General features: G+C 42.9%; 1 protein-coding gene across 1 annotated transcript in view; it reads right to left on the bottom strand.

Annotated features, from left to right (window-relative positions):
* Nucleotides 1-5483: 5483 nt before the first annotated feature.
* Nucleotides 5484-15747, bottom strand: part of LOC124552626 — a 95487-nt gene continuing 85223 nt past the window's right edge. The window contains exons 2-6 of the mRNA XM_047126951.1: nt 15354-15434; nt 12099-12333; nt 10132-10365; nt 8504-9192; nt 5484-7488 (exon numbers count right to left, since the gene is read on the bottom strand). Coding sequence (XP_046982907.1) covers nt 6658-7488; nt 8504-9192; nt 10132-10365; nt 12099-12333; nt 15354-15434 — 2070 coding nt within the window. The 3' untranslated portion in view covers nt 5484-6657. The remainder of the gene's footprint in view (nt 7489-8503; nt 9193-10131; nt 10366-12098; nt 12334-15353; nt 15435-15747) is intronic.

Raw genomic sequence — 15747 nt, 5'->3', positions numbered from 1 at the left:
ATTCAAAAGAATACCAGACCACAGGGTCAAAAAAATAGAGCCAATTGAAACAAATATATTGTACTTGATCTCAGTCTTATGAAACGTACAGGAACAGTCTTTTTTGCATAGGACTGCATTAGTACTTCGTGGGGTAACCCTTATTTTTGAGGATTGCCCTGCACCTCTTACCCATAGAGTCTACTAAACGCCTGCATTCGTCACTACTGATCGCATACCAGGCTCTCTGGATTTCTTCCCACAGTTTTTCTGAAGATGTAGCTTTTGAGCGGTCAATTCTCTTGTCTAAGATCTCCCATAAGTTCTCAATGGGTGATGCGTCAGGGGACTGAGGTGGCCACTCTAATACTTCGATATTGTGCTCTTGAACAAACTGCCTTATGATCCTTGCAGTATGCTTTGGATCGTTATCGTGCTGAAATTTCCATTTCAGCGGCATTTCCTCTTCAGCATAAGGCAGCATCACATTTGCCAAGATGTCTTTGTACATTTCTGCGTTCATTATGCCGTTGATACGGTGTATTGGACCAATGCCGTACCACGAAAAACATCCCCATACCATAACACTTGCGCCACCGTATTTCACAGTTTTTAAAGTGTACTTGGGATTAAATTCCTGGTTTGGTGGGCGGCGCACATAGACTTTTCCGTCTGAGGCAAACCTATTAAACTTGGATTCATCGGACCAAAGGATGTTCCTCCACCAAGTATTAGGTTTTTGTTTATTTCTCCGGGCAAAGGCTAACCTTTTCCGAACATTAGCTTGTGAAACATGTGGCTTCTTTCTTGCAATGCGCCCATTCAATTTTGCAGATCTCAGTCGTCTTTGAATCGTTGAGGTTGATGGTTGAACATCATGTTCGTCGCTAAACAAAATGGCTTTCAGTCGTGGTGTTGACAAAAATGGGTCTTTCTTCACTTCCCTAGTGATGAGTCTGTCTACGCGAGGAGTAGTTACACGAGGTCGCCCCCTGTTCTCCACCTGCGGCTTTGTTTGTTTTGACCGTCTCATGGCGTTCTGGACTCGTTTTCGCGAAACGTGCAAGACATTGGCTATTTTATTCATGGACATCCCACTTTTGAACATCCGGAACATTACTATACGCTCATCTTCACTGGTATGCTTTGCTCTGCCCATCTAGACGAATGTAAACAAAACCACACGTCAATTTACATACAAAACAACTGCATAAAAATCAATTTAAAGGCACATGTGTAAAGCGGCTCTATTATTTTGACCCATAAGATTCTTACCTTTATGCCTCTTTTCACACGTCTAGCTCAAACGCTTCCTTTCGGACGACTAAAGATAGCAGCAACGTCTTCCCTGATGTTGTCTACAAGGGACTGACAACACGGCACTCGTGGCGATTTCGCGAACTAATAGATATCCTAGTTCTTAATCTCGTCAATAGAGGTGGCTCTATTATTTCGACCGCCACTGTATGTGGCCTGTGATGCCACCGCACAATGCCAGTATTGGCTCTCGAACAAAAGAGTTGTGCGACCGCTACACTAAATACATGTTTTTTAATATCTTTGGTTTTGTCCAAAGTGAAGTGTTTTCTTGTACTATTAGTAGTTTCAAGTACAATTTTATTTGTTCTGCAGCTCTGTCTTTTGTGTGAATTTACCTTGAAAGGTCTAATGAACACACTGGGATATCACAGCTACTACTATGCCTGGACTGGATGGATCTGGCAATCAATCCTGTAAGTAACCCCTCTCGAATGCAAACTGCGTCATGTACAATGCGATCAATTGAGGGGCGATGTGATAGCCACCCTCCCATGACTCATTCTTCATGCTCTACGGTCTACATTAGGAACGTTATTATTTTTAAAAATATCAGGGATCCGATATATCAATATTTAAAAAAACATCGTTACCACCCCTCAGTGTATTGAAAAAGTATTGATATATCGACAGAAAAAATATCAACATACCTGCCTATAATAATAGTAGCTGCACATTGTAAAAACTGCCAGTTTTAGAGCTGTATACTTCAGTACTGATTTATTATTACGTACTCTGTACAGCAAATTTGAAAGGAAATCAATGCCCATTCAAGTTTGGTGATAACCACTTTGCTAACGATGGTAACTGGATGTAAATGGCACAGTAAAAGGTGCCCGATGGGTCCGTCGTTGTTTCATCATACATCAAATTTGTTCGGAATACTTCTTGTTGACTTCCCTATTTTTTTCATTTCTGCCAATGCAAGCACCCTGGCAGTTGTAGTCTCAAAATAATACGGTGAAATTAAACGTTGCCATTTTTGTCGGTATCGAGCACTGATTGCGTCAGTATTCCTCATCATGTGTCTAGGTCCACTGTGAAGACCAGTCTTTTCATTTAGATTTTTGTTCATCATTTTCAACAACTGTTTTTGAAGAATGAAGATGTGAAGAAAGAGCACTCCAGTTGCATTAAAAATTGTTTTTAACACCACTGGTGTGCTATTTTTCCACCATTTACATCACCACCGACCCCCCTCCCCCCCCCCCCCCCCCCTGCAAATACAACCAAGAGCTCTTCTTCTTTTGAGTCACATATACTTGCTCCACACAGTCGAAGTGAAATATTGGACATGACAAAAGCTCAAAAAGTAGTAAGAATCCTGCACAGAGCGAAAGTAAAATTATGTTTTCCTGCAATTTCAAAAGAACAACTGCAAATATTTACTGAAAATTGTGTAAAAAAAAAATGAAATTAGAATATTGGCACTCAATATTGTCATTTTGATATCAATAAAAATCAGAGGAAAAAGTATCACTGATGTTTATTGGTATTTTACAGACAGCCCTAGTCTACATTAACACATCCCACCAAATGCTTTATCTTGGGCTTATTGTCCCACTGGTAGGTCATCTTGATGTTCAGTCTAGTGAGAGAGGCATTCTCAGCAATGTGTCTGATGTTATCCTCAGCTATTTTTTAATCAAGCTTCCAGTTCAAATTGTTATCTGTACCATTACCACGCGATCTTCTTTCCCAAGATCCTTCCCCGAATGGCCTAAGCCACAGGTGACATCACAGAGTCTTTTGCTCAGTTTAAAAGTACTGCCCGTCTGCTAATCGCTTCCCAAAGAGGTCTGAACCACTTCTGACATTCTCCTATCATACGACTACAACCAAGCTATAAGATGGAACTTACCTTCACATTCTCAGCTTGCACGTTATACGCTGTACTGTCAGACTGCTTCAGAACCTCTCAAGTTGTCTGAATGCTTTTTCCCCAGTCTCCAAAGAACTGAAGCACTTGGAGACTGCTAGACCCGAGTAATCTCAAATCAGACTTGCAATATGTCCTGGATGTTCCACCGATTTGGGAAGCTCAGCTGTAATGCTGCATTACTACTGCAGACTGCAGCATGCAATACTGCTAACTCTTGTTGCATCACTGCCAAATCAACTCAAAGTTCTGAGATAAACTGCTCTCTTTCCAGTAGACGTGCTGGCAGTGACGACCACTGAATCTCCTGTAGCGACCAGAATCATTCCTCGGGTAGGTTGTATTACAAATCCCACATAAAATAATATTGACATTCCTCAAGCTGTTTGCTCTTTCTAACTTATTCACTACGATAGTCAAAAGCACCAAAAAGTTTTGCTCAAAGAAAGATATCACTTAACGGATTTCTGAAATTGATTTTCTGATAACATGTTCAAAAAAAGGGAACTGTTCAGCAACAACTGTGTTACGTAACTTAAATGCACAAATCTTACAAGGTTCAACACTTTGTGTAACACATTTTACTTGCAAAAGAAAATGAAAATTATTCATGTAAGATAACTTTATTTATAAAGGAATATAAATTATATGCAAAATGTTACATTCACATCATTAAGCGACATCAAATTATTCGCTCTTAAGTGTCAGTTGCTGAAGATTTTGAGAGAGATGGTATGTTTACTGACACAGAAACAGAAGTTAGGTTACTTCACAGCCATTACATGATATAGATAAAGGGTAATAACTGTCAAGTGATACTGTATTTATGAAATACTGCCATCACAAAACTAATAATCACACAAATTTAGTGACTTTTTTTACAACTAAATATTATAACTCACCTTTGATGTAATATGATGTTGTAATGTATTATCTCCTAAGTACAGATATGCCAATATTGCTGTAGTCATGAATGAGCTAAAATTAAACTTTTGTAACCATGATACTGTAAAACTGCAGTGTCGAAACTATTAATTTAGCTAATCTGGACAGCAGTTAAATTGTCATTTTTATGATTCTACTGTTCTTTTAACACAGACTGTAGGAGTACAGCAGTGACATGTAAGCTCATAGTCAATACTGACTACATGTTGCCGTTGCAGTCATTGGATCCGAGAGACTGTTCATGAATTTTGATAAACTAATATGTGAACAAGACATTGAGTTCTATAGTTGTAAGCATCACTTTCTGCTTGTTGGTAAATCCTATTATCTTTAGAACAGGACATACAGTAGCAATTAATTCAGTCATGGAGGCACCCACATTAAAAAGAGCAACAGAACTGTACCCAATGACAAAGCATTTAATTGCTGTCAGATAACACTCCCCGTTTAAAATTTCACAGTTACTAAATCTACTCAAGCTACAAAAGTTTAATTACAGCTGAGAATCTCTGATGTACTCTTGTTTTTGAGCATGTGACGACTGTGTTTTTGTCCTTTTACCAGGTCTGCAAATTGCTCAGTTGCAAGTTTCAAGCCTTTTTTAAATGCGTGCATAAAGAGATGAAAGTTTGAAAAATGAGATGAACTACATATCATATACTACAGTGATGAACCATTGACATTTGTTCTAGGGATGTCTCACTTACACGTCTTGTTCTATCCATTCACAATCTGCCAGAATATGCTTCGGTTAGTCATTTTCTAAAAGCAGCTCATTAACACCTGTAGCGTAAAAATTTAAAGCAAGGGCATTGAGTAAAACCACTATCTTTTTCATCATTTACTACAGTCCTTTGTCGATGCTCCTTTCCTTCTTGTGGCACAAAATATCTCATACAAACACAAACCATTTCTGCTTCTGATTCAAATTAAATTTTAGGTCATCCACATAAAATAAACAACCAGAAAAGCCTCACAATTAAACCCAGTGAAATGTGAATTAAAATTACTCCCCATCCAGACACTGACACTCCTACGTTAATTACTTCCACAGCCTAACACAGTATGCTACATTCATTTCCTGAGGCAAGACCTAAGCCAGAGTGTGCACAGCCGTATATTCCGGAGACATGTGAATTATTTAGCAAAATTTTATGCCTGTCACAAACAATTACTTTGGTTGCCTGAGATTCTAACTGTGCCCAGACGCAAAACTGCCATATTAACTTCTCAGTTTGACAAAATGTTTAATCTTTCAACACGTCTGCAACATTCTGTGGCAATACAATAAACTGAACTGTTCTAGACCATAGCAAGGAAGTTGTAAATTGATTGTGGGTTAGTTGGATGAAATACAATGGAGTGAAGTTGTTATAAAACTTTTATTTTGCACTTTTAACCACATTGACCAGTCTGATTACTAATAAAACATGCATTTGTTCAAAGATTGCACAGAATAAAACCAGTGATTAAAAATGCTAATAGACATAAAGAAGATTGTACATGCATTGTACCATGTAAATAAAAAGGTCTTGATTGCTAAACACTGTCAGACAGTGATCTTTCTCAAAAGTTAGAAGACAATGTACATCATCAGTATTTACAATACCAAGCCACTACAAATACTTGCCTGGCAAGAAAAGTAACTTAAAAATTGGTAAGGTATCAATGGGACACTTTACATTGTGCCTATTATGGCTACTCATTTATATTATTTCCAACACATGGAATCTTACACATTAGAAACAATGCTAAAACCGTATTTGGGAAATTCAGTAATGTGATGTTAATAATGCACAAGTAATGCTGTCTCCCTTACACTTCACACAGCTCCTGAGTCAATCACATCAACTACAGGAAGAAAATAAGAATACCAACAAAAATGCTGAAGAGCCAAAAACTTTCCCCCAAAACTTTCCAAGTGCTTGTTGTTCCTTTAATCCCAAAAGAACTGTGTTCCTCTAGTCAGTCTTTTCAACAATACACAAAATTTGTACTGATACATGTTTACCTTCATCCTGCAGTGTAAATCACCTTCACTTATTGCAACTTACATACTGTGCACTACTTACAATTGACAACTCACTTATTCCTGCTCTTAAATTACTTACAATATCAGATGTTACAAAATCAAGTTAATGATGACAGTTTTACTCGCTATGCATACAGCAATACTTAAGTATCTCTCGCCGCTCGTATACCAGTGAATGTTACAACACACAGAGACTACACAAACTAATCCCAGTTTTCCTCAGAACACAGAGTCCCAATCATCAGATCCACGTGTATGACTGTCAGCCAGATGGTAACCACCGGTACTGAAACGTCGGTGGCATATACCCGGAAACAGTCCATTAATTCCTCCCAAACAGTTCTCACTGCCCACCCGTTCCGAAACGCCTTCACCGATCTGATTCTCCTGCGACCCCACCGACACAAACTCCATCAGCAGACGATACAAATGGCACCCTGCCCGGGGCCCTTTAGAAATACACCTCATTCTGCCCTCTGCCCACCTGCAGGCGGACAGGCGCAGCTCAGTCCTCGGTCCGCGTCTCCGCCTCCGCGGTGCTCCGCCTGCTGGCAGACGTCGACACTGCCGCGACAAGCGCCTTACGCAGGGCGTCCACCAGCCTCTCCAGCTCCTCCGCACGGACCTTCAGCCGGGCATTCTCCCTCTCCAACCTCTCACGTTGCTCCTGCATCTCGGCTTCACGCATCTTGCGGTTTTCGCGAGACCTCCGTGACGCTTCGTTGTTCTTGTCTCTCAGTTCCCGGTACCGGCGACAGATCGGGACGTCGTCAGCCGACGAAGTCGAGACCGTCCGCCTCCTCTGCCTGGGAGGCTCGTGCCGCGTCTTCTCCCGGCGAGTCCCGCGGGGCGCCCGCCGCTTCCTCCCGGTCGTCCGCCGACCATCGCCCGACTCCCGTTCGAGCTCGTCTCCATACTCGCTGTCGTCCGGCAAGTATTCTTCTTCTTCGTAGTCGTCTTGCAGCTCTTCTTTGATAGCCTCGAGGACTCGCCTCGAAGCCGCCCTCTGTGGCCTCTGGACAACGGCGTACGATGGACTTTCGTGGCCGTCCGGGCTGTCGGTCTTACGGATGACCAGCTGCAGCTTCTCCCGCTGCCGGTCCGTGTCCCGCAAATTGCCCGTGTCGTGCTGCCGGTCGGTCTCCACTGTCCTGTCGTCCCGTCGTTTGTCGGCACTGAGGGGTAAGTCGTCCTTTACGTCGGGTAAGTCGTCCTTTACGTCTGAAGGGGCAGTTTTCTTGCCGGCGGGCGCAACACGAGCTGAGCTCGAGTTGGGCACCCACCCGTCCCTGCACAGGGCTGCCAACGGATCCGGCACTTCCTCGGGCATTCCGTCCTGTAACAATAATCGAATTGGGTCAATATCAAGAGCAGAAATGTGAGAAATTATCACTAATCTCCACACAATTTAAGTTGTGCAATCATCTGAGAAAATTTATACTTTATCCTGAATGTACAATTAAATAGCAATTTCCAGCAAGTACAGAAATGAAGAAACAAGCATGTGCCCCACAGTGTCAGTAAACTGCTACAGTTATCGCCATTTCCATCTTAGCAAGTGAACAGCAGTATTGCACGCAACATGAGGTTAAGGGAAGGGACATAACAGACTCCAGTGAAGGAAACACTGAACTGCAGACAGAGTGGTGTGCAAAGAGAAAGCCGGCAGTAGGTTCACTTAAGATACTGTTAAGAACTATGCTGCTGTCTGACAGTTCAGTCAGTTGCAAAAATTTCATGATGCACAGTAAACATTTGGCATAATTTTTTAATTAGGGTGATTAATGTTATAGCGACAGAGCCAGTATGTGTACTCTATGGAGCAAGAGTACCCATCCAATAGTTGGTGGGATGGGAGGGCAAACCAGACAGTACGAAGACAAAAGGTAACTCGTAAGTAGCCATAATAAAGTTCCAGTTCCAAGCGCATCGAAAACCTGTGGAATACAGACTTTTAAATCATTTTTAAAACAAAAACACCCGACTATACATTTTATTTCTTTCCTTGAGAAGTAGGGGGGAGAGGGCGCAGCCCCCTTTAGCCCCGGGTACGGGCACCCTTACCGTGGATGACAGGAAAGAAATGCACTAAGTATTACACAAACAAATAAAATGCACAGAGTGTAGTACCATTTTAGTAGAGAATGAGCAGAAGAGGATAACGCAAACAAATGGAGTGGGGAAGGCAGAAAACACGAAGGTGACACCAGCTCCATGTTTCTCGGCCTCTCTCCAGTACAGTACGCCACACGCGTGCCTCTGCCCGTGCACACCACATTTGTGTCCAGCAACTGATATCAACAGTTACACGGTAGACAAGAAGAATTTGCTAGAAGAGTATGCTTGCTCACCTCCAGGAGGAACTTCATGAGATCGAAGTCCTGCGGCACCGACTGGAACAGGTCTCCCGAAGCAGTGCCCGGAGTGACCTGCAGAGCAACCGCAGAGACACTCGGCACCGGCAACTCGACTTTGAGTCCGCGCCGCCGGCGAGCCGGTGCGGAGTGTCTCGGTCCGGCAGGGTCGTCCGGTACGGGACTCGGCTCGGACTCGATGACGTGGCCCGTCTGCTGCGGCCACCCTTCGTTCTTCACTATCACTTCTTCGGCAACTGGCGGAACCACTTCTTCGCGGTCGACCACGAGAAACACTTCGTCACCTGTCATCGCAGTAGTGGTAGTAGTGTACGTCTCTGTGCCTGCGAGTTCCGACTTCGTGAATAATGGCATAGCAGCATTGCCGAATGTCACATCGTGAGAGTAACGGGCAGGATCGAGTTGGTTATATTCACTGGCTGTGTAGTCTCTTCCCACATTAATGTTATTGTTGTCATCATCATTATTATTATTATTGTTGTTGTCACTAATCATTATATCCATTTCTTCTGCAGGGGCATCTGACTCCTCTGTCTCCTTCCACCCCTCAATGCTGTAGTTATCATTTAATCCCATAGTATCATTTAGTCTCCACGAGTAGTCGACAGAGTCATTTCCAGGGACCGTCCTAGACGGTATGTCGAAGTTTGGTTCCTTGGTAAGGTCTGAAAAAGAATATAGTAATTAATTCCATACTACCATATCTTATGTAAAATAATTGATTAGTATTTTGCTGTGCACCATACATACTTCATACATGACAAGTGTGAGAATTAGAACTTTTACAAATGGTATGATAAAAATAGTGATTTTTTTCGAAGGATATCCCAACATATATCGCATTTAGCAGCGCACATAAACATGCAATGTGTGCTGCTACTGCCTGTATCAAGAGGCCGACAACTGACTACACCGACAGGACGCCAGCCGGACGCCACGACTGGCGCAAAAAGTAGTCGATAGACACGCAAAGTCACAGAAAGACCTTTCCTCGCATTGGCCATTGTCCACACCGGGCACGACACGAGTTGTCTCTAATGTGTCACCAGTTTTCACAGATAGATCTGCCCGAAAGAGCACACATTACCTCAGCACTGGTAACCTACGACCACAGGGTGTCAATACAGACACAGTTCATCATTGTTTTCTTCTCAGGTCACTATAAATTTATTTACCAATCTCCCTCTCACAATAATAATGGTTTTACCTTCATTTGTTCAGGCTCACTTTAAGCTGCTTTATGTTCATAGCAGCTACCTCTGTAGTGAAATTCTATAGGCAACAAACTGGTAAACTGTATAAGACACAATACTTCGGTCTGGGAGGAATAGGATTTAAATAGCAACTGCTCACTGTGATATAGATTTTTGTAGTTCCCTAAATCACCTCGTGTGATATTTTTCCTTAAATGAATGTCATAATCTGTTCCTTTCCCTGTACCTGTCTGATCAGAGTTAGAGCCCAGTTTCCGTAGACCTTTTGGAGACAAACTCTTAACCTTCATATTCTTTTTCTCTCTTCTTTTGCTGTTCCATTTTTCGTTAACATTGATCTACATCTTAGAATTCTAAAAGAGCTTGGGATATAGTATGTGTGAGTCTCACCTATGATTGGGGTGTTGAGTTCACCCTCTGGTTGTTCTGTGAAGGCTGATGTGTTGCAGTACTGCTTCAGGTCCATGAAGCTTTCCATGCAACTGGCTGCCGTCACGAGGTCTGGAGGCTGCTCGCCCCAGCAAGAGATCACTTCCGAATCCTCTGGAGTACCCACGTACTCTCCCATTTGAGGAGCGACTGCGGAGCTTGCGAAGAACATGGACGCTGACATCGGCGATGTCACTGTGGGAGAGAGGACACCGTAAATTACAACCGACTCCAAAGACTTGAGAACCTGGTGTTTGTTCTAAACTTGAGAACCACTAAGTCAGAGAAGTAATTCTGCATACTGTATATTTTACTTTTTTATCTGAATTCCAACCAGAAAAACATTTACACCAAAAGTGTAATGACGAAATTCACACCTAACAATGTCCGAATTTTCACCTTCAACTAACTGTAATCTAATTGCTCGTTCACTGTCACTACCTGATAAAATATGTTCAGCAGTAGCAAATTTTTTGATTGTGTATTAGTAACATTAAATTTATCTCTGTTTCAGAGGTTCAACAGTACACAGATATTGTGTTGGAACAGGATTAATTCAGCATTTTTTAAAACATCCAATGCAACAAATAGGTTTCTCCTTTTGTTATTTGGAGCAGCCTTATAGTATGCCTACAACAAATAAAGTTGCCCCACGTCACTCACAGAACTTAGTTAATAGGCTCCTTTATGCCCTAGTCACTTAAATCTATTGAGAATGCACAACTCATGAACTCGACTTAATGTATCTCATACAATGGAATAAAGAAAGACAATTACTCATCTACAATGGAGACTTCAAATGGTCAATATGCACATTAACACGAAATGTGACAAAGGAGTTCAGGGAATGTTGTTCTGCAGAACACTTCAAATATACAACCTATTGCTGACTGGGATGAGTCGTCATCTTGAGTGGAGTGAGTGAGTTGAATACAGGACAGGGACGAGTGTGAACTTTGGATAGATGAGGGGAGGCAACAGGAATGAGTGTGGAAGGTGTGAAGGGAGGAGACTGGAGTGGACCAGGGACGAGAATGAATGTGAGTGAATGTGAAAGGGGAGAGGAATGGGGGAGGGATGGTAATTAATGTGGAAGCAGTGATGGAGAGGGGAGGGGAAGTATGGTGATGACTGTGGGAGGGTGAGGGGAAGGGGGGATGGTAGCGATTGTGGGAGGGATGGGAGAGAGGGGAAGGGAGGGATAGTAGTGATTGTGGGAGGGGTGGGGGAGAGGGGAAGGGAGAGATGGTAATGACTGTGGGAGGGGTTGGGGAGAGGGGAAGGGAGGGAGGGTAGTGATTGTGTGAGGGAGAGGGGTAGGGAGGGATGGTAGTGGTTGGGGGGGGGGTGGTAAGGGGATGCATGGTAGTGAATGTAGGAAAGGGAGGGTTGGTAGGGACTGAAGGGCGGCCGAGGGGAAGAAAAAGATGTGGAAGGTAGGTAGTCAATGTGGCATGGCAATGGTGATGGAAGTGGTTAGCAGAAATGATGGCGGTGAATGTGAATGGGTGAGGGGAAGGTGTGGTAGCACAGTTGTCTGCAAAAGGGGCGAGGGGGGCCCTTGCACTCCTGGTATAAGTGCAGAGCTTTTATTCACCACAGGATTTTCATGCATTCTAAAAGTGAGTGGATGGCCATCAGTTGTCTAGGACAGGTAAGTTTTTTGTGTCACCTCTAATAATTAGCTCTTGTGGCACTGCACATCACGAAATTGACCCCAACTGAAATATCGAAAACAGCAATTTCAGTTTCTCCCCCTCCCCTGTGGATAAATCTCTGCTGAAACCCGCAAATAGTAGGCAGTAAAGAAGGGGAAGAGGCCGCTTATGGAAGTGAATAAGATGGGAGAAACAGAGAGGTGTGAATCTAGCAGAGAAAAGGAGAATCTTTGTCGCCTGTGAGAGAGAACATAACAATTCTATACTCACGAGTCTCCGGCGAAGCCGCCCAGCTCGCCGACGAGGGTGGCGAGGGCGTGAGAGTGGGTACGGTGTCCACGGGTCGCGGCAAAGGTGACGGCTGAGCCCGCTTCGAGGCACGGTGGGTTCCTACCCCACTGGGAAGCCCATTCCTCCTGCCGAGGGGTGGCTTCTCTCCGTTGAGGGCAGGCGGCGAGGACCACGCAGGTGCTGGCTTGAGCGGGTGACATCTTGCAGACGATTGCTATTAGAAATAAAAAGAAAAGCACAAAATGAGTATTCTGAAAAAACAAGAGGGTAACAATCTCTCTCTCTCTCTCTCTCTCTCTCTCTCTCTCTCTCTGTCTGTCTGTGTTTGTTTGTTTTTTGTGTTGGGGGGGAGGGGGGGGTGCTTTCATAATAGCACATCTACAATTGAGTTCCTGGTGCAAAACCTGAAAGTAATTTGCTGGCCACATCCATGCTCAGTAATATGAAACAACTTTCCACCTCCTGGAAACGTACACTGTTGTGATTTTGACCACTTTGTTCATGTATAGCTTTACATAGCACTATTTAGGAGAAGGAACAGGCGGAAGTAAAAGTTCAGTGGTAGTGTTGACAGCAGAAATTCTGAGACAGGCCAAGTGTGTGCTGTATGTGTGAAAATGTAGTGTAGCGTGAGATGTCATTAAATCAACAACTAACAATAGAAAGTAGCATTCTCTGAACTGGAAATGAAGCTTTATGTACTTTCCAAATGGTAGTAGTAGTAGTAGTAGTAGTAGTATTTACACTTCACGTTCCTAATTCAGTTTTACTTCAGAATAATTCTACCCATGTATTTCTGTCAACATCATCATTTCGGGAATTCCATCAAACATTCCAGCAGTTGATAGCACAATGGACTCACATTCGGGAGGACGACAGTTCAATACTGTGTCCGAACATTCTGATTTAAGTTTTTCCATGCTATCCCTAAATCATTCCAGGCAAATGCTGGGATGGTTGCTTTGAAAGGGCACGGCTGACTTGCTTCCCCATCCTTCCCTAATCCAATGACCTCACTGTCTCCTCCCACAAAACCACCCCCCTCCCAGCAGTACGAGAAAAGTGAAGAGGAGACCACGATTTGTAAAATCAGTATGCCAGTGGCAGATGATGTGAAATATCCCAATTATGGTAGAACAAAATGTTATTGACAACATCTGTTAGTTCTCTTCTGTTGCCACACCACACCCAGTATGAGTAATGAAACCTCTACTCTATTCAACGCCATCCTAACACTATCATCAAACTGCAATCAACTAATATTTGTAATGATAATTTTAGTAATTAATGAAAAATCTGAAAACAAGTTCATTTCCAGTTCATTTCTCACACACTGCTTTAAACTATGCTTCACCTGCATTTCTTTAACAGAAACATAATTTCCAAATTAAGTCAACTATGACCACAATTTCACTATTTTTCAACAAAACGGTGAAGCTGAATAATGCAGTGTTCCACATTAAATAAAATGATCAGTCAGTTCAGCCTGTTTGCATTCCCTACATACTTTCTTCACTAATGTGATTGTTCTCAAGAATTACTGAAAGTTACAGTTTGTTCCAAATGTCAGCACAAAATATGGCAGACTGTACAGTGCAATTGCAGCAGCACTCATAAATAACAGAGGCCAAGGGTCTGCTGCCTACAACTGTGTTCAAGTACTGCCACAGAATAAAGTACTATTGAAGTGGAGGGAGTCTGCATTATCTACTAACACGAGATAGCCAATGAAACTGGCTATGCCCGGTTATTCTGCAGAGAGGTTGAACTTAACTCGAGATGATCATTATGGCGAGAAGGCAGCAGCAGACAGGCGAGAGATTCTGGTGAAGCACGCTTCTCTCCAGAGCTTTTGCGACTCTCTCACTGACTCGCTCACTCACACACTCAACTCATTCACTCACTCACTCTCTCTCCTAACCCAACCATCACTGTTCAAAGCTCTGGACAGTGTCGTCGCAATACCAGGTCGTCTCTCCCCTGACTGCCCCCCTCCTCCCGTCAAAAAATTAATATAAAAGATTAGAAAGTTCAAAAAATGTTACCAGATAGTCCACAGGTGTGCTAAGATTGGACCACATTGGGAAAGAATGGGTTAACCGAGGTGACGTGAATGCTTAAGACTCGAGTCTCGTCTCGAGCACCACAACTTTCTAGGAGTTGACTTTGTAGGGTGCGTACTGCTGCTGCCCAAATATAGGCACCTTTAAAAAAGAAGCCAGCAATGTTAGCAACACGAGAGGAGACAAACACAAACAGTGCTGTCGGGGGTAGGCGCAGGCGGGCGGACACCCGGCTGGCGCGGCCTCCGGAGGCGAGCCGAACCGTGCGACCGCCGCACCACGCCTACCCCGCCCTTAGGAACAATAATATCTAGCAGCCTGGTCACTACCACATATATATTTGGGCAACAATTTGCAGTTGCATCTTACAATGTACTACCATCGCAGTATGATTTATTTCACATGGGCGATGTTGGTCACTGCAAAAGCTGCACATAAAACACGATGTGCAACCTAATTTCATCAAGTGTGCTCCTGCTTGCCTCTCTCTCTCTCTCTCTCTCTCTCTCTCTCTCTCTCTCTCTCTCTCTCTCTCTCTCTCTCACACACACACACACACACACACACACACACACACACACACACACACACACACACACTCACTAATACAGGAGCAACACAAATCTGGTATTTTAAAGATAACTTTGAAAATGTGATCGGGCCACTGACATAGTTTTACCAACCTCTGACAAAACACTTCTGCTCAGAGACAAGAAGTACAACAAGAGGATGGGAAGTGAAGGTGGGTTCAAAACATCACAATGCGTTACTCAGTAACCAACACAGTCCAGTGGAAAAAAATCATGCTCTCTAATGCAAGTATATTACATCAGCAAAAAAATGTACAAATGCACGGAAGATCTTTTTGTGGACAGGTCTGAGGAAAATAAAGTTTTTTTTTTGCTTTTGTATGAACAGAACCTCGTTTAAGAAATTAGTGGTAGTACAATGTTCACTTTTATCGATACAGTTTCAACTACACAGTACTTACTCCTTAGGACAATTAACAAGGAAGTTAACTGAAAAATCCAGAACAGAAAATTTATCCCTTCTACTGCAGAAAGAAAAAAACTGTTAAAACAACATAAATAGAAATACTGATAGGCAAGTGAAGAAAACAAATTAATTTCACTAGCTAGGTAGCAAATCAGAAATGAGTTGCTTTACTTACCTTTAGTCTGTCAGGATGTGCACAACGAATGGTGGCGACTTGCGCTTGCTTTTTTAAAGGGATAGTTGAGTCTTTCTCAACCTGTAACAGAAAAAAGACGCCCATGTTGGTGGAATGCTTTAACACCTCAGACAGAGACATCGTACCTGCAAAATCAAACACTTGCCACTAAGTATCAAAGAAAAACTTCAGATCGTCAAAAATGAACACACAGTCATTCACATCAATATTACTTAATGATTTGCTTTACATCTGAAAACAATCACCTCATATAAGACCCTAAAGTCAAGGGTACGTCTTAGATTGTCACAGCATTGCTCTATACATTACTGGGGACGAAGTGGAGAAACTATTCGAATGTGGGCAACAGTGCGATAGTGGACCTCCACTGAAA

The sequence above is a fragment of the Schistocerca americana genome, chromosome 10 (genome assembly GCF_021461395.2).
Source record: "Schistocerca americana isolate TAMUIC-IGC-003095 chromosome 10, iqSchAmer2.1, whole genome shotgun sequence".
In the NCBI taxonomy this organism is placed as follows: Eukaryota; Metazoa; Arthropoda; class Insecta; order Orthoptera; family Acrididae; genus Schistocerca; species Schistocerca americana.
The sequence above is the reverse complement of the archived record's forward strand: the minus strand, read 5'-3'. Positions and strand labels throughout refer to the sequence as shown.